The sequence below is a fragment of the Mustela nigripes genome, chromosome 17 (assembly GCF_022355385.1).
Source record: "Mustela nigripes isolate SB6536 chromosome 17, MUSNIG.SB6536, whole genome shotgun sequence".
Classification (NCBI taxonomy): domain Eukaryota; kingdom Metazoa; phylum Chordata; class Mammalia; order Carnivora; family Mustelidae; genus Mustela; species Mustela nigripes.
The window spans coordinates 17,431,206-17,448,144 of NC_081573.1; the positions used below are offsets into that span (position 1 = coordinate 17,431,206).

General features: G+C 52.2%; 2 protein-coding genes across 4 annotated transcripts; both read right to left on the bottom strand.

Annotated features, from left to right (window-relative positions):
• Positions 1-1,995: 1,995 nt before the first annotated feature.
• On the bottom strand, positions 1,996-5,041 carry ETV2 (ETS variant transcription factor 2). Its single transcript, XM_059381615.1, has 6 exons — positions 4,963-5,041; positions 4,111-4,443; positions 3,806-3,865; positions 3,079-3,558; positions 2,458-2,570; positions 1,996-2,214 (listed from the first exon to the last, which is right to left on the bottom strand). Exons 1-6 carry the CDS (start codon positions 5,039-5,041, stop codon positions 2,014-2,016), a joined length of 1,266 nt encoding a protein of 421 aa, XP_059237598.1. The 3' UTR covers positions 1,996-2,013.
• Positions 5,042-8,646: 3,605 nt separating this feature from the next.
• RBM42 (RNA binding motif protein 42) lies at positions 8,647-16,616 on the bottom strand. Of its 3 annotated transcripts, XM_059382246.1 has the most exons (10): positions 16,381-16,616; positions 16,009-16,153; positions 14,643-14,727; positions 14,464-14,538; positions 12,607-12,672; positions 12,352-12,527; positions 11,617-11,949; positions 11,172-11,289; positions 8,989-9,183; positions 8,647-8,896 (listed from the first exon to the last, which is right to left on the bottom strand). In XM_059382246.1, exons 1-10 carry the CDS (start codon positions 16,506-16,508, stop codon positions 8,784-8,786), a joined length of 1,434 nt encoding a protein of 477 aa, XP_059238229.1. In that variant the 5' UTR covers positions 16,509-16,616; the 3' UTR covers positions 8,647-8,783. The 3 variants fall into 3 exon arrangements, with proteins under 3 accessions (XP_059238229.1, XP_059238231.1, XP_059238230.1); XM_059382248.1 differs by lacking the exon at positions 12,607-12,672 and having other exon boundaries at positions 12,352-12,506; positions 16,381-16,615; XM_059382247.1 differs by lacking the exon at positions 12,607-12,672 and having other exon boundaries at positions 16,381-16,615.
• Positions 16,617-16,939: the final 323 nt, after the last annotated feature.

The window sequence follows — 16,939 nt, forward strand, 5'->3', positions numbered from 1 at the left end:
AACTCGAGTCTTCCGCTTGGGTAGAGCGCCCTCGGAGGCCGTCTGCGAAGCCATTAAGGCCACGCCCATCCGGGAGAATTCTGATCCCCTATTGGGGTGAATGCCTGTTCATTATCACTCTCGGCCCAATCGTGAACTTGCGCGGCACTTCGAAGGTCCCGGGTGGGGCTTGAGATCCTTGGTTACCGATTCTCATCACTTTAGGGTTTTTAATTGGGGGAAGGAGTTCTGGTTCTTGAGGCTAAATGCAGAGGGGGCCTGGGGTAAATATCCCAGCAGAAGTATCCTTATTCATGCAAGAGTTACTTATTGAACGCTTACCGTGTGCCACATACTTCTGTAATTCCTGGGGAAGCATCATTGAATAAAATACAAGAATCCTTACACTTTTTATGCTTATTAGGTGATCAGTTGTTAGGGGTTTGAAATCGAACCAGTTGTTCTCCTACGGTCATTTGCCGCATTATGATGAATACTCAGATTCCACCTCCCTGTTCATTATCTTCTTTCCCCAAGCCTCAGAAGGCACAAATTAAGACAGATTTGGGTTCCTGAGGACTCAAACCAAAGACCTGCATCACAGAGAGCAGAAGTTAAGAATAAAAGCTTTGGTCTGGCAGAGGTTAAGAATAAAAGCTTGGGTCTGGCAGAAATTTGTCCATCTCAGAAAGTGACACATCTATGCTTCCGGTCACAGAGTTTGCTCTCTCATACCCCACAGCTGACCTATCAAAAAATCGTGTTGGCTCTGTCTTAGCAATATATCCAGAATTTTCTCCGACGTCTGGTTCAACCCACAGGCACCTCTAGCCTGGGCTATTGCAGTAGAGCACTCCCTAGCCTCCTGGTTTCCCCACTGCTCTCCACAATCGTCCACTCAGCCAGAGGGACCCTGTTAACACCTCAGTGAGATCACTTCCCTTTGGCCTAGAACCCTCTCCCTGGGTCTTGTTTGACTCAGTCAAAAGTCAAAGTCCTTACAAATGACCTGCATAGTTTGGGCTCTCTCTCTCTTTTTAGATTTTATTTATTTATTTGACAGAGAGGGAGAGATCACAAGTAGGCAGAGCAGCAGGCAGAGAGAGGGAAAAGCAGGCTCCCCACTGAGCAAAGAGAGCCCAATTTGGGGCTCAATCCCAGGACCCTGAGATCATGACCTGAGCCGAAGGCAGGGATCCAACCCACTGAGCCACCCAGGTGCCCCAGTTTGGTCTCTCTTATACTCTCATTTCCTATCCTTCTTCTCTTTATTCCCACTGCTCCAACCACATTGGCCTCATCCTGCTTAAACTTGCAGGCTGACTTTCCTCTAAGGACCTTTGCACTTACTGTCCCCTTGATCTGCCATGCTCTTTCTAAAGCTGGCTCCCTCCCTCACCTCTTTCAGGTCACCTCCTTGGTTAGTCCCTCCCAGACCAGTTATTTAAAATGTGCATCTGGTCAGTCCATAGGAGGACCATTCTTTAGGGGCTCAGTGGTTCCCAGAAAGCAGTAAGCTCTCCTTGAGGTCTAGATTGGAGTTCTATCTCCTTCAGCTTGGAGTGGGAAGATAGGTGGTTTGGGGGATCAAACCCTAGGCCAAATTCCTTAATGATCCCAAGCACTGAAAGGATGCACATAAACTGTTTTTGTTTGTTTGGTTGTTTTGTTTTTTGTTTTTTTTTGTTTTGTTTTTGTTTTTTTAAGTCTTGAGTGTTTTGGAGTCTTCAGGAGGGGCACGGTAGGTAAACTCGAAAGTTAGTGATTGGGTTTGATTTCTTTGCAAGTCCCAGCACAGGCAGGCACACAGTAGGCCCTGTAGGGACTGAGATGATTCCTTTGAAAGTCCCATCACACAGTGACCACACAAGTAGGTCCCCTAAGGGTCTGGGTGTGTCTTCGGATCACACGGGGGGGTGGGTGGTGTGCGTGTGATGTGAGTGTGGTGGTGCACATTTAGGGTACCTAGCGGGTTTAGTCAGTATCCATGGGAAGAATGCAGGCAGCACTCACGACTAGTTTGATAGGACAGTTTTATTGGATCATTTCTCCCGGTCCAACCCGGGCGCAGTCCGGATAGGCCAGGCCGGGCACGCGGCCCCCGAAACGGTAAGTGTACTTGCGCCCACCGCTCTTGCGCACGATGTCCCGGCGGTAGTAGTAGCGTAGACCTCGGCTCAGTTTCTCGTAGTTCATGCCCGGTTTCCTTTTGCGCTCACCCCACAGCCGCGCCACCTAGGACAGAGGCCGGGCTTAGTCTGAAAGGGCAGGAGGGAGTGGGGCTCCGCAACTGACGGGAGGGGCGGGGGGCGCGGTTTCGCGTAAGTTCTGGACGCCAGTTAGTCGCGGTAACTCCCGGCAGGGGGAGAGGAGTACGAGCTGGGGGCGGGGCCAACTACTAGGTAAACAGAATGGCCCTGCCAAATGGAACCGGCGGAGACCGGGGCGGGACTTTGCGCGTCCGGGAGGCTCCCTCACCTCTCTGGGGTCACACAGCTGGAACTCGCGGCTGTTGCCAGTCCAGCGGATGCAGTTGCTACGCTCGCTGTCTCGGAGCAGCTCCAGGAGGAACTGCCACAGCTGAATGGGACCTGCGGAGGGCAGGCAGGTGAACACACAGGTTTCCTAGCCCCAGACCATGTCTCTTCAATGACCCAGCGGTCCGGCCTCCCTCGCTTCGAAGGTTCAAGGGTCCAGATCTTCCCAATTTAGGACCCAGTAGCCCAGATCTCCTCCTCCTCGGGGCCCAAAGAGTCCAGATCGCTCCATATAAGGAACCCAAGAATCGGCCTCAGGGACCCACGCAGCCGGGGTCCCCATCTCGGAGACTTAGAGGAGATTGGCTGCCACACCTTGGTGACCCAGGCGTCCAGACCCTCACCTCTTTCCTCTCACCTTACCCAGGAACCTAGGCTCTAGTCTCTTGCTCCCTATTGTAGTACCGTGTCTCAGTCCTCTCCCCCATCAGGACCCACGGTGTTAAGAGCCTCTCTCCGCTCTTAGGTAAGTAAGCCCCACACCTTCACTCTCAGGTTCCGGTCCCGCCCCTGCGCGCCTACGCCCCGCCTCACTAGATTCCGGTCCTATGGACCCTCTCACCTCGATGATTATTTTTGGGGTAACAAGCCAAGGTTACGCCGCCCGACTGCTGGCTTGGTTCGGAGGACGTGGTGAGATCTGAAGTCTGGTACCCTTTTGAAGTGGTCGTGCAGTCCGTATGCAGCTCCGAGACCCAGGAGGTGGTACAGTCTGAGCCCACAGGCCCATCCCACGAAATGGTAGAGTCCGCGTTCGGCTCCCCGCGGAGGTCCTTGCCCCAGTAGGTAGGGCGGTCGAGACCAATAGAACAGTCCCAGTTGGTGGAGCTGGCGGCGGCCTGGGCGCTGGGCCACGAGCTGGTCCCTCCCCGGGAGGTGGTACAGTTCTGGCCCGCAGCCGCCTCCACACCAGCGAAGGGGGCGGGGTTCAGGCCGGGAGGGGCGGGGCCCAGGGCCTGGGAGACGCCCCTCCAAGGGTCCGAGCTACTGCAAGCCAAGTCCGTCCAGTCTCCCGACCACGGAAGAGCCTGAGGGGCGGGCTCTGTGAGAAGTAAGAGACCCCGTGTGAGGGGTGCCCAGATGTCCCGGTTCCCGGGCCCCTCAGGGGTTCTTGGAGTCTAGGCTCTCAGACCTGGCGCCCTGGGATCCCGGATCTAGGCTATGCCATCTCGAGGGCAGAGGGATTCCCGTCTTATCCCTGTTCCCCTTAAAGATCAAGGAGTTTAAACCTCTAGCTACGGTGGAGGACCCCAGTCCCCTCCTTACCCCTCCTCTGCACGCATACTCACCCGCTCCCCATGGAGCTTCTGGGTGCGGTAACGCGGAGCCCCAGTCCGGCTGTGGGAGCCCTGCGATGGGTAATGAAGGGACAGTTTAGGGAAGGGTGTGAGCAATGACTAGAGACGCCCCCTCGACCCCAGCAGTCTTTATTTGTCAGGGGCTGAGTTGTTCCCCCTAGTTCCTACACACTCACACCTAGAAGGCCTCGTCCTCTTTCAGCCTCAGGACTCAGCCGCCAGCCCTCTCCCCATTCAGCCTCAGGAGTCAAGGCACGCCCCCTTCCTCCCTCAGGCCCTAGAGCTCAGCCTCTCACCTTCCTCAGCTCCCTGGAGTCCCAGCGCACAGCCACCTTTCCAGCGTGCCTCCGCTGACAGCGTGTCTCCTGGGAGCGCCAGTTCGGGGAAATAAAAGCCAAGTTCAGCTCCTTCTGCAGGCAATGAGGCGGTTAGGGCCAGGTCGGGGTCAGCGGAGGCCCCCACCTGTGCACCCTCCCCACACAGGGACTCAGTCCCCCAGCCTACCCAGCCCTGACAGTCTGTTTCCAGGGGGCACTTCCTGTGGAGGCGCTTCAGACCAGTTCCAGAAATCCATGGATGCTCTTTGTGAATGTTCTGGGCAGAGAGGAAAAAGGGGTAAGGGTTGAGAGCTGGGGACACTTAGGGACCCTGGAGTCTGGGCTCCAACCCTTGCTTCCCTCAGACCCAGGAGTCCAGGCCTTTTGCTCCCTGCTTCCCGAGGACCCTGGAATCTTGGCTTCCTGTGTCTTTCTCAGACTAGGAGTAAGAGACCTCAGCCCTCTCCTTCCTCTGACCCAGGAGTCCGGGCCCCCAGACCTCCAGTCCCCAGTTCATGGCTCACCTCTGGCGGGTTTCTCTGTCCCCGGCCAGGGGTCTCAGCCCCATTTCATACCATGTACCCCCTCCCCTGGGGAGCCTGGGCAGGGGGGAATTTTCCGAGACGTCAGAGCCGGGGGTCGCAGCCGGGTCGAGTTGCAGGGCCGGGGGGCGGGGCCAAGCCCCCCCACCCCCTGCCCGGCATACACCTCAGGGATGGCCGCCTGCCTCCTGATAGCTACAGCTGTCGGGCTGCAGGGGTGGCTAGGACTTGGACAGGAGTTTGGGGAACGGCAGGCTGTGAGAGAACCGGGGTCCGAAGGCGTGTTTACGGGGTGATGGGGATGGAGCGTGGCGCGGGGAGGGGTTGGTGGACAGGTTTTCCGTCTTGGGGACTTGATCCTGCGACATGGGGGTGGGGAGGGGGAGGGTCTGGGGGTCAGCGGGGCTGCGCCAGGCTTATCTGCAACAGGAAGGGGGATTTCCGGCCAGATCCCAGGTCCGCCAACGTCACAATCTGTAGGGGGACTGCGGGGCGGGGTGGGGGGATATAGTTGGGGGAAGCCAACGCAGGATTCCCTTTGAGGGCTTTGAGGATGTTCTGGGGCTGCTCTTGAGGAGTGTCAATCATGATAACACAACAGTGTAAACAATAACCAGAGTAATTCTAATCGCTAGCATTGAGGGCTCAGTTGCCCGCCCCCAACTATGCCATGGGCCTTCATTTAATCCTTTTATGAGGTAAGTACTAGTCTTTATTTTACGAAAGGGGAAATTGAAGCAGACTTCCTTTTCACTTCCCTTCATCTCCAGAATCCTTTACTGTAATATTCTGGACAAAAGGGGGAAACTTGAGTATGCACTGAATATGTGATATAGAATTATTCATTTTCCTAGATACGATTATGGTTTTACAGTAGGAAAGATGTCTCTATAAAGAAATGAACACAGATATTTAGGGGTAAAGTATTACTTGCTTCAAATGATTCAGAGACCCCCCCCCATATACATGTAACATATATATTCATGCAACAGTTGGAACATAATTATACTAAAAATTATCTGAAACTTCAAATTTAACTAGGTGTCTTGTATTTTTTTTTAAAGATTTATTTATTTGAGAGAGAAAGAGAGAATGAGAGCAGGGGGAGGGACTGAGGAAGAGGGAGAGAGAGCAGCAGAATCCCCACTGAGCACAGAGCCCAACGAGGAGGGGATATGGCTCAGTATTAAAACCCTGACACCATGAAGGGAACCGAAATCAAGAGAAGGGAGCTGAAAACAAGCTGCTCAACTAACTGAGCCACCCAGACATCCCTGCCCTGTATTTTTATTTCCTAAATCTGGTAACCCTAAACCCAGGCAGCTTGGCTTCAGAGCCTGTGGTTATACCCATCCTGCTGTATGTATTAATATGTACTTGCCATTAAAAAGAACCTCTTTGATATGGGCATTTTCCAGTATTCACCCTGCTTGGCCATTAACTACTTGGTATTCTGGGGGTGGGGGTGGGGTGCTCTTCTTTTCATGTTACATTAGGGAAACTGGGCCTTAGGAGGGAGGGCCATTTAATGGGTCACAGAGTGAGCAAGTGGGAGGTGCCAGGATCAGCATCGGGGGTTCCGAGAGCCCCCAGGCATCACCGTGCCACCATCTAACCCAGGGGCCTGCAGGGTCTCTTGCTGAGCCCCACAGGCCCCAGGCCTCCTCTCCCTGAAGTCGGCCTTTTTCCTGTCTGTGTGTGTTGTCCGTCCATGGCTCTCTGCCCTAGTTAGTGTCTCTGGCTCTGGGTCTCTGTTGTACCAGACCTGACCCCAGTGAGGTCCTGCCGCCCAGTCTCTTCCCGCTAAGTTTCAGTTCCTCCCCATCTGTCTCCCCACCTCCTTATCGCTCAGTCCCCATTGTTGTCTCTGGGTTTTCTTCCCCTGCCCTTTCCCTTTGTACTGCCTTCACCTGCAGGTCTCATCTCTCCAGCTTTGTCTCTCTCCCCATCTCTCCGTCTCCACTTGCTGCATCCCTTCATCTCTGTCCATCTGTCTCTCAACCCAACGGTTGAGTTTTTTCTCCCTTTCCTCAGGAGGACTTAAATGCACACGTTTAAAAGCTTCCTTTCAGAGACAAACCATATGAGATTTTTAATCATAGGAAACAAACTGAAGGGTTGCTGGAGGGGAGAGAGAACATTAGGGAGGGCATGTGATGTCATGAGCACTAGGTATTATATGACTGATGAATCACTGACCTCTACCTCTGAAACCAATAATACATTATATGTTAATTAATTGAATTTTTTTTAAAAAAGCTTCCTTTCTGCAGTCATTCCCTCTTCCCATCTCCTCCCTGGTTCCTGTGACTGAAGTGACCAGAGGGGGTCAGGAGCGGGAAGGCCTAGTGATGTGGGGGTAGGGACCGGTCCTGGGGCTGGGTTGTCAAGCCCAGGTGGCAGGGGGCTGAAGGGCACTTCCTGTGAGGGAGGGAGGGGAGGCCCTCACCCTTCTAACCAGACTGGAAAATGTGACGTCAGAGAGGGAGCAATAAGGGAGGAAGGCAGGAACAGAGGTAACTTGACACCTCTCCTGGGCGACCAGATTCCCAGGGAGGTCTTGGCTTTGTTTCCTTCCTCCTCCCATGCCCCCTCTCAACCCAGGGTTCTGCTGGCTATGCCCCTGGGAGACCCTCATCCCCATCCCATGCTTGAACCACACAGTCTCCCTCCTCTGCCTGGTCCCTGCCCCTGCCTCCTTCAGACCTCCAGTCCACAGCATGGCCCTGTCAGGGTTCTTTCTAAAGTGCAAATCTGATGCCAGTCCCATTTGAACTTGGTTCTGGCTTCTCAGGGCTAGCTGCTGCCTTCAGGGTAAAGTCCAAGCTCTTAGTCTAGTGTTCAAGATCCTGCTCAGACACTTCTTCAGATAGGCAGTGGCAAGCTTGGGGCTGGGAAAAGAGAGGGGGAGAGATCCATAGATGCAGAGAGAGAACAGAGACTCAGAGACAGACACTTAGAGACAAAAACAAACAAACAAACAAACAAACAAACAAACCAGAAGGACACTCACAGAGACACTCACAGGGAAAAACAGACATAGAGAAGAACTTGAGGGGGTCCACACAGACATACAGCAAGAGAAGGTGGCTGGGGTTTGGAGGAATGAAGAAACTGGAAAACAGTCTCCGGGATGCAGATGGCTCTTCTCCCCGTTCAAGTCAAATCCAAGCTTGACACTGCCTATATAAAGAAGTGTCCGAGCAGGATCTTGAACACTAGACTAAGAGCTTGGACTTTACCCTGAAGGCAGCAGCAAGCCCTGAGAAGCCGGAACCAAGTTCAAATGGGACTGGCATCAGATTTGCACTTTAGAAAGAACCCTGACAGGGCCATGCTGTGAACTGGAGGTCTGAAGGAGGCAGGGGCAGGGACCAGGGGGTGAGAACTTCAGAGACTGGGCGAGAATGATAGGAAGAGCATGAGACAGACTCAGAAGTGGCCAGTTCCTTCAGGAAGCCCTCCCTGACTCCCACGTCAACACCCTGGGCTTCATCACCCCAACCCTAACCACTCCATGTCGCAGTGGGCCTATCTGCCGCCACTGGACCAAGCTCTGAGGGAAGAGTCCAGGATGGTTTCAGTCACCATGTCCCCAGCACTGGCTAGGCCTTCTGTGAGTTTGCTGAATGGATGAAAGCCTGGAAGGCTGTGACCTCCAGAAGGGCAGGGCCCAGAAGACCCCTTACCTTGGTACTGAGACCACAGGCTGGAGTCGGAAGACAACTGGACTGAGTCTCGGCTTGGTTGTGGCCTCACTCTAATAAGCCTTTACTTTCTCCTCTGTCAAATGGGCTGTACTCCAAATACACTTAAAATAGGGTTCAGGAAGATGTGGCGGGAGCACAGTAGGGACAGAAAGATGTCCATCTGCATGTTTGCCTAGGTAAACTTTCAAAGCTCCCTACTCATCACTATTCCTAGATTGGAGGATGCCAAGCCCTACTCCCCAAAGAGTGCTTGCAAGTCCAGCCAGGGACGGAAATAACGTAAATTTATTGAAACTGGTTTTGGGGAGGGTGGGTGGGTGGCTAGTTGGGGGTCTTCCAAAGAGAATGGGGAGAAGAGCCAGCGCCCGGCCAGGAGGGAGCGGGTGCCTGGCCACCGACCCTATCTCAGGCCCAGCTTCTTCTTCTCCTTCTGCTTCTTGCGCACCACATCCAGGTTCCGGTCCTTCCACATACTCTTGCGGAGCTTGATGGGGCGTGAGCCCACATACTTCCCTGTGGGAATGGAGGGTTCAAGGTCAGGTTCGGGGTCGGGCTTAGGCCAGATGCTCCTCACACCCATGGTCCCTGAGAGAGGCCTCACCCACCATTCATCTCACGCATGGCGCGCACGTAGTCGCTGGGGTCCTTAAAGCTGACGAAGCCATAGCCCTTGGTCTTGCCTGTGCGCTTGTCTCGGATCACCTTAGCCTTAAGGAAGGATGGAAAGCGGCTGAAGGCGCGTGCTAAGATGTCATCATTCACTTCATTGCCCAAATCGCCACAGAAGATCCGGAAGTCATCTGGGGTTGGGAAAGAGGAGGTCATAAGATGCAGATGCCTGGTCCTGTGTCTGCCTTACTTAAATAGCTCCCCTTCTCTGGAGGCATCCCCGAAACTCCCCTCCCTCTGTAGTCCCAGCAGTCTTGGCCTGGGGCCCTCTCTGTAATAACAGCCAAAATCTGTATGGTGTTTACCCTGCACTAGACTGTCTGCTAAGTACTCGTGAGGTTTTAACACATCTGGAATGCCCAATGGGCCCTTTTATACCGAGGCACAGAGCAGTCACGTTACCTGCCCAAAGTTATTCAACCAGGTAGTCGCAGAGCTAGGACAAGACCTCAGGCACCTGGCTCCAGAGTCCTCACTTTTAACTACCTGTACTGCCTTTCCCCACCCCAGGGCCATCTTACCCATTGCCATGATGAAGGCTCCAACTCTGTCCTACCCCTGGCTTCTCCTCTGAGCTCCTGGCACCCCTTGGTCTCCTGGACATCTCCCCATGGATATCCCCCAGGCTCCTTACACCCGTTTGCTTTCTTTGCAAAGCCCACTCTAATTCCTCAAAACATGAACACGCTCTGATCCTTCTCCAAGGCTGACCTTAGCTGCCATTCCTGAGCATCTCCCCTGGGCTGGGCATGAGCCAGACTGAATATACTCAAGCCCAAAGCATCCCTCCAACAAGGCACATACTATTATTATCCCCTTGTTAGAGTGAGGAAAGAAGGATAGAAAGCCTAAGTGATTTGCCCAGATCCCAGAATTAGGGTCTATAGCATGCCCTGACCACCTCTAGGCTGACACTGCCATGCCCTGGCCTGGGGCAGGTGGACGATTCTCAAAAGAGGCAGAAGTCAAGGACTCAGATGGGAGGCAGGTCCATTTCCTCAGCTAGCACTGTGGCTGCCCCACAGCTTCTGTGGTGATTAGGGACACTCTCTGAGAATAAGTTAGGCTCCCCTAAGAGGAAAAAGTCTGATAAACTCAGAGGGAGGGGTCTTCTACAGACCGACTAGGTTAGACATTAAAAAAAAAAAAAAAAAACAAAAAACCCTGTTACACGCAAGACAAAGTGGTAGCAGGGAGACCATTTTCATTACAAGGTAATCTAGAGACCGAAAATTGCTGGCATCCTGACTCACGGGCAAAGACGGCTGTAACAGATGGTTTAGAGGCAACTAGGGAAATTTAAACATAAAGGGAATATGAGATAACACAGAATGATCATTCATTTTCTTAGGAATGTTAACGATATTATGATATAAAAAAGACTGTCACTTTTCTTAGGAGATGAATGTGGAGGTATTTAGGAGTGAAGTGATAACTTCATTTTTAACTTGCTCCAAATGACTGAGCAAAATCCAAAAAAAACATATATACACACAGAAAGGTAAAGTGAATATAGCAAAATGGCCACTGCTGAATGTAGGGGCGGATATACATGGCTGTTCACTGCGCAATTCAGTGTTTCAAAAAAATTTTTTTAAAGATGGTATTTATTTATTCGACAGAGGAAAAGAAAGAAAGCACGCACAAAAACAGGGGGGGTGGCAGGCAGAGGGAGAGGGAGAAGCAGGTTCCCCACTGAGCAAGGAGCCAGAAGTGGGGCTTGATCCCAGGACCCTGGGTTTATGACTGGAGCTAAAGGCAGAGGCTTTTTTGACTGAGCCACCCAGGTGCCCCCAGTGTTTAAAATTTTTCATAAGAAGTTGAGAGAAAAAAAAAATTCCCTTTACCTTTAGCAAGCCAGGCTTCTCATGAATAAAACAGTTCAGAAAATCCTAGGTATCAGTTGCCTTTATGAAATTCTGTTCACTGGCTAGGTGGGGGCCTGCCCCCAAGAACCATAGCCTAGCCCACCATGAGGCAGGCAAATAGCAGGGCCTGCCCTACAGAGAGGTGGCAGTTGCGGAGTGAGTTGGTTTACCTTCCCTGTGTCTGCCCCAAGGAGGAGACCTTGGTGCGTCCTTGACTGAGCAATCCCTGGCCCTGCACTTGGGCCCCTCACCTGCATCCCACTCCAGCAGGCTGGGGTCCTCCCAGCTGCTCCCAGCTGCGGTGCGAATGCAGCGTTTCAATTTCTCTGGCTTTCCTTTCTTCTTGTCCTCACCCAAGGGCTCTGGGACCTGTAGAGGAAAGGGGGATGGGGCGCAAAAGGCTTGGTGTTAAGTCTCCTGGACCCATGTGTCCCCTTCAACCTTCCCCACCTGCCTATGCCTCTCACTGTCCTGCTTCTATAATTAAAGAGCTGGATGTACTTCTTAATGTGAAGTACCTGTGTCTGTCTCCTTTTCCCCTATGTCCTCCCAGCCCCTCCAATTTCCTGAGTCCCTCTTACCTCCATCAGTACAGGACTACATGTGTTTCTGGGTGTGGAAGATCATGGGTTCCTCTCTGCCCTCCCTGCCCGTTCTACCTGCCTCCCATCCCCAGCTGCTATGCTCCCTACTTACCTCAAGAGCCATGAGGCCAGGTGGTGGCTCAGGCCGTGGGGGCCGGGGTCGTGGACGCAGGGACAGGAGCTCAGGAATGCGCAGTGGGGGCAGTAGGCCTCGTACAACTTCTAGCGGGAGGGGCAGGGGCTCAGGCTCAGGCAAAGGCATGGCCAGGGCCAATGGCAGGCTGGGCCCAATGACCGCAGGGCCGGTGGGGGCACCTCCTGCCCCAACGGCCACAGCTGCACTAGCCTCCTCCAGCCCGGCTGCCGCTGCCACCACTGCCTCTTCCTTCTCTTTCAAGCCCAACCCCAGGCCTAGCCCCAGCTCTCGAGGTGTTGCTGGCTCCTCCTGTGGGAAAGGGAGACAATGAAGAGTGTCCTTTCCCAGGCTCAGACCTTACCCCCATCCTGTACAACAAAGCAAGGGTCTGACACCAGAGAGCAGACAAGAGACACCTACACCGAGAAAGGAATTTCTAGTCAGAGACAGACACAAGGACAAGGACACGAGGACAGAAAAACAGAGAGGGACAATCAGAAAAATAGAGATATAGGGACAGAAACAACCCAAGGCATATGTTTCTCTACTTTCCTCACAAAAAGAAAGAAAAACAGATTCAGCCACAAAAAGAAATAGTGAGAGACAGAGTCAGAGAGTGAGAAGGCAGATTCAGACATGGCCCATCAAGCCAGGATTGAGCATCTCTCCACCCGTCACACCTCTGGCCATGAGCTCCCTGTCCACACTTACCAGCGGAGGTCTCAGAGCAGCCATGGAGCCCAGGGGGGGCCCTGGGGCCCGAGCCATCGGTGGCAGCATCATAGGTGGTCCCGGGGGGCCAGGCAGAGGGGGACCCACGAGGGCCTGGTGAGGGGGCCGCAGGGCCATGGGGCGGGGACCACCTGCTGCAGAAGAAAGAGCAGAATCTGTCAGGGTGTTAGTGGGGGAGTTGGAGGATTTAAGGGGGAAGTTATGTGGCACAGATGATGACCCTGGCCCCCTCACCTGCTCTCTGTAGCACGTGGGGGACGAAGGCCGGACGCAGGATAGGGGCCCTCTGGGGGGCCACAGCTGTGGGAGAGAGAGATGGGGGTGTGTGTCATGGGGGACCGGGGCACTTGAGGTGAGGTGTGTGTGTGTGGGTACTCTCAGCATCCAAGAAATCCTGGAGAAGAGTCTGGGGAACCTTCTAGGTGATGCAGGAGTCTTTCCATTTGTTCATTCAGCAAAAATTTACCACTGAGCATCTCCTTTGGGTGTCCCTGTTCTGGACAATACTATGGACACACCAAAGGACCAAAGGCTCTCAGGGAGCTCCTGGTCCAGAGCAGGAGGGAAGAGACCCATCACCAGAGGGTGACAGCCCAGAGTGATCAGGGCCAGGATGGGGTAAAGCCCAGGCAGGGTGACTGGAACTATGAGGGGGAAGCCTGGGGAGTGGTGGGAACCCATAGAAGCCCTCTGACTTAGCCAGGGTAGCTAGAGGTTTCCTAGAGAAAGGGACCTATGAGCCAAAACCTAAAGGATAATAAAGACCCAGCTGCCTTTGGTCAGGCAAAGGGTGACTGTAAAGATTACTGGCAAGGAGAACATGTACAAATTATTTTCTTTCCCTTTTCAATTCAGTATAATTTTAATAACAGAGGCTGAAATTTGGAAAGCATTGTAAGAGAATGGTCAAAAGGTCAGCAGGCATCCAAGCATAGCCTTGTTGGCCTGATCATGGATGTCCTCCTGAGGGCAGCAGGGAGCCACAGCAAGGTTGGTAGCTAGGCAGGGTGACTAGGTCAGATGTGCATTTTGATCAAAGCCATACTAAAGAAGAAGAGATGTTAAGATTTCTCATATATCAGATTTAAAAAGTGTAAAAGAGATTAAGTAACACAACGCATAAGTTTGATCTAATAGTGACTGTACCAGAACTTTAAGAACATGTATTCTTGGGGCACCAAGGTGGCTCAGTGGGTTAAAGCCTCTGCCTTTGGCTCAGGTCATGATCCCAGGGTCCTGGGATCGAGCCCTGCATCAGGCTCTCTGCTCATCGGGGAGCCTGTTTCCTCTCCTTCGCTCTCTGCCTGCCTCTCTGCCTACCTGTGATCTCTGTCTGTCAAATAAAAATAAATTTTAAAAAAATATTAAAAAAAAAAAAAGAACATGTATTCTTTTCATACATATCAGGAAGTAGTGTTAGAAAAATTGACCGTGTGTATATAAACATCACCTTGACAACAAAAGTAAGAATGACCTGTGGAGAGGATAGATTTAGTTAACTTGATTCTGATTTAGTTAATAGGCTTTGGAAGATTATAACTGGATGACAGCAGGGGACAGAAGGGAGGTCAACAAGAACATTGTGGGCACATTCTAGCAATGCCTAGGACTTCTGGAGAGTATATGGGGATCTCTGTGTAAGGGGCTAGGGGATGCAAGGTCTTGACTGCCAGCTGAGGAGCTTGGTGTTTATTTGATGGTTTATTTACCCCATCCACAGATAGCACATACTGCTTACAATGTGGCAGGCACAAGACTTTTGTTCCTCATAGACCTTATATTTTAGAGGAAACGAAAGGTGATTACCGTAATAAATAATTTGTATAGCTTGTTACAGGGTATTAAGTACCATGGAGAAACACAGCAAAGAGTAGGGATTAGGAGTAACAATAAGGGGGTTGGTTTGCAATGATCAAGTGAAGCCTTACTAAGGGCAAACTCTTAAGTGTATGATCCGGTTTGTGCTTTAGGAAGACGGTAATGTCAGAATGGGGATGAAATTAAGAGTTAGCACAATGATGTCGGCAAGATGCTGTAGTCGTCAAAAACAAGAGTGCTTGGTTACAGGTGGGATTCCTGGCCCAGACCTACCTGCTCGACGCAGAAACATAGCTTCTCGAGCCTCTGGACTATCCAGGTGACTCCGATCACCAGGGCCAAAGCCAACTGTTGGAATGGAAAGAGACAAGGATTGTGGGAGGAGTGTCCCAGGCATCCCTTTTTATTACTCTGATTGATCCCCTGGCTCCCTCTCCTCCACCACTCCTTACCTGGACCCACAAAAGGAGGTCCACCCACCATGGGAGGAACCACTGTGGCTGCAGCAGCTGCCCGGGCCTCCAGAGTCTGTTGGACCTGTTGGGAAGGAAATTGGGGTGAGGGCCCTGATTTAGTGCCCACAAGCTGCGCCGGCTGGCTCACCCTGGGAGGCTAGGGGTTTTATTCTCTGTATTCTGTGTGGGGCTGGCTATCTGTTAACCTTAAGTCTAAGTTAAAATGTCACTTTAGAGGGAGGCTTTTGGGATTCCACTAGTGAAAGCCGTCCTTCACCCCTCTCAGTTGCAACTTTTCTTGTTATCCTGTTTAATCTTCCTCAGTGCATTTAGCACTATCTGAAGTTGTGTCCATCCTGTCCTTCTCATCTCCCATGCCACCAGCCTGGTCCAAGCCATCATTGTATCTTGCCTAAATGATTATGGTAGCCTCTTCTTCAGTCTCCTTAACTCTGTCCCAGCCCCCTACAGTCTGTTCTCCAAACACAGCCATAATTAGTTAATGTCTAAGTTGGACCATATTACCCCTTTGCTCAAAATCCTTCAAAAGCATCCCACCTCAGAGTAAAGACCAAGGTCTTTACGGTAGCCCACATGGTACTACCAGGTCTGTCTCTATCACCTCTCTGTCCTCATCTCCTCACAATCTCTCTCTCTTGCTTGCTTGCTTGCTCTACTCTAGCCACACTGTTCTCTCTGCTGCCCCCTGAACATGTCACATGTGTCATGGCCCTTGAACTCGCAGTTCCCCTATATTTCCCCAAGGTTCCCTCTATCATGTCCTTTATATCTTTGCTTAACTGTCACCTCCTCAGAAAGGCTTTTCCTCATCTCACTGATAAACCTTTCCTTTCCTACTCTACTTTACCTGTCTTCACCCAGTAAAATGTAAACCTCAAAAAAGGCAGTGACTGTTTTTCTTTGTATCGTTCTCTGCTATGTGCTTAATGCCTAGAATGGTGCCTGATGCATAGAAGGCACCCAACAATTACTGACAGAACGAACAAGTTTCATTTACCTGTTTTCTTTCTAGTAGTCTATCTCCACTAGTTGCATACAGCTGGCTATTGAGCAGGTGAATGTAACTAATAAGACCAAAGAACTATTTAACTTAAATGTAAATTTTAAATAGATACAGAGTATTTTTATCATTACAGAAAGTTCTACTGGATAAAATGCTCCAGAATATTAGCTCCCGAAGGGCAGAGATATTGTTTGCTTAGTGGTTACTGTGTTCTCAGTGCCTGACACATAAAACACATCTGTCATGCTAATCGATAAGTCAACATGTCAACAGCTCTTTGTATAAAACACTGTGTTCAAGGCACTGTGCTCTCGGTTATATGCCTTGGCTCAGCCGTACCTGCTGGTAAGTGTTGGTTGCAATAATTGGGCGGATCACAGGAGCTGCTGGGACCTGCATCGCTTCTACCGTGGGGACCGTGGGAACCGCGGGCACAGCAGTTGGGATGCCGGTTACCGGAGCCCCCAGAACTTCCTGCTCAAACCTGAGGAGGCAAAACCGACATCACAGCTCAGGACCTCCCATTAATTCTGAAACGCTGGGTATACCGCGATAGCGCCTTCACCCCTGCCAACCTCTTCTTACTCCCTCCCCCACAATCCCAAAAGTCCCATTTCCCCATGACGGAGCCATAGCGGGCTAAATTTCGGCCTGGAGACTCCAGTGCTCAGTGGCTCTAACTCTGGGACAGCTTTTTATCGCGGGCCTTACAGGGCCATCTCTGCCTCCATCTCCTTCAAGCGTTCCTCCCCGCTCTTGCCCGGCATGCCGGCGCCAGGGCCTGGGACCACAGGTCCTCCTGCACCCGGGAGTCCCGGGGCTGGTCCCGCCCCGGCCATCGCTGCTGCCGTCGCTGTCGCCACTACTACCGCCTCGGCTCAGCGGCCTCCTCCAGTTCCGCTGTCTACTCTCTGGTCTTGTCGGGGTTGGCGCCCTTGAATGACGTATCAGCGAAAGCGACAGGCGCTGGTCCATGACATCAGATGAAGAGAGGCCAATGAGAATCTGGCCACACCTAGAGGGCCCGCCCCAAGGAGGAAAATAAATCAATCAGAGTGCTGGAAAAAGGAACCAATGAATAGCCTGGGTCTAAGTAAGTGCAACTAAGTGAGGCGGCCACGCCCTCATTGGAGGAACAAGGGCTAATGAGAGCGCTGTAAAGTGGTTGGCCCCGTCCCTAACGAGGAAACCGGACCTTTGAGAGCTCAGAAAAGTTTGGAGGCTCCGCCTGTGCTACTGAGGCTCCGCCTGTGCCACTGAGGCTCCGCCT

What these genes read in the sequence shown, in the direction of transcription:
- ETV2 (XM_059381615.1), bottom strand. Translation starts at nt 5,041, where the DNA reads ATGTCGCAGGATCAAGTCCCCAAGACGGAAAACCTGTCCACCAACCCC. An exon ending in ACTCCAGGGAGCTGAGGAAG is followed by an intron (nt 3,866 to 4,110) that starts GTGAGAGGCTGA and finishes TACCCATCGCAG; the next exon opens with GGCTCCCACAGCCGGACTGG. An exon ending in AGAAGCTCCATGGGGAGCGG is followed by an intron (nt 3,559 to 3,805) that starts GTGAGTATGCGT and finishes TACTTCTCACAG; the next exon opens with AGCCCGCCCCTCAGGCTCTT.
- RBM42 (XM_059382246.1), bottom strand. Translation starts at nt 16,508, where the DNA reads ATGGCCGGGGCGGGACCAGCCCCGGGACTCCCGGGTGCAGGAGGACCT. An exon ending in TATGTTTCTGCGTCGAGCAG is followed by an intron (nt 12,673 to 14,463) that starts GTAGGTCTGGGC and finishes TCTCTCCCACAG; the next exon opens with CTGTGGCCCCCCAGAGGGCC. An exon ending in CTGGCCTCATGGCTCTTGAG is followed by an intron (nt 11,290 to 11,616) that starts GTAAGTAGGGAG and finishes TTTCCTCTACAG; the next exon opens with GTCCCAGAGCCCTTGGGTGA.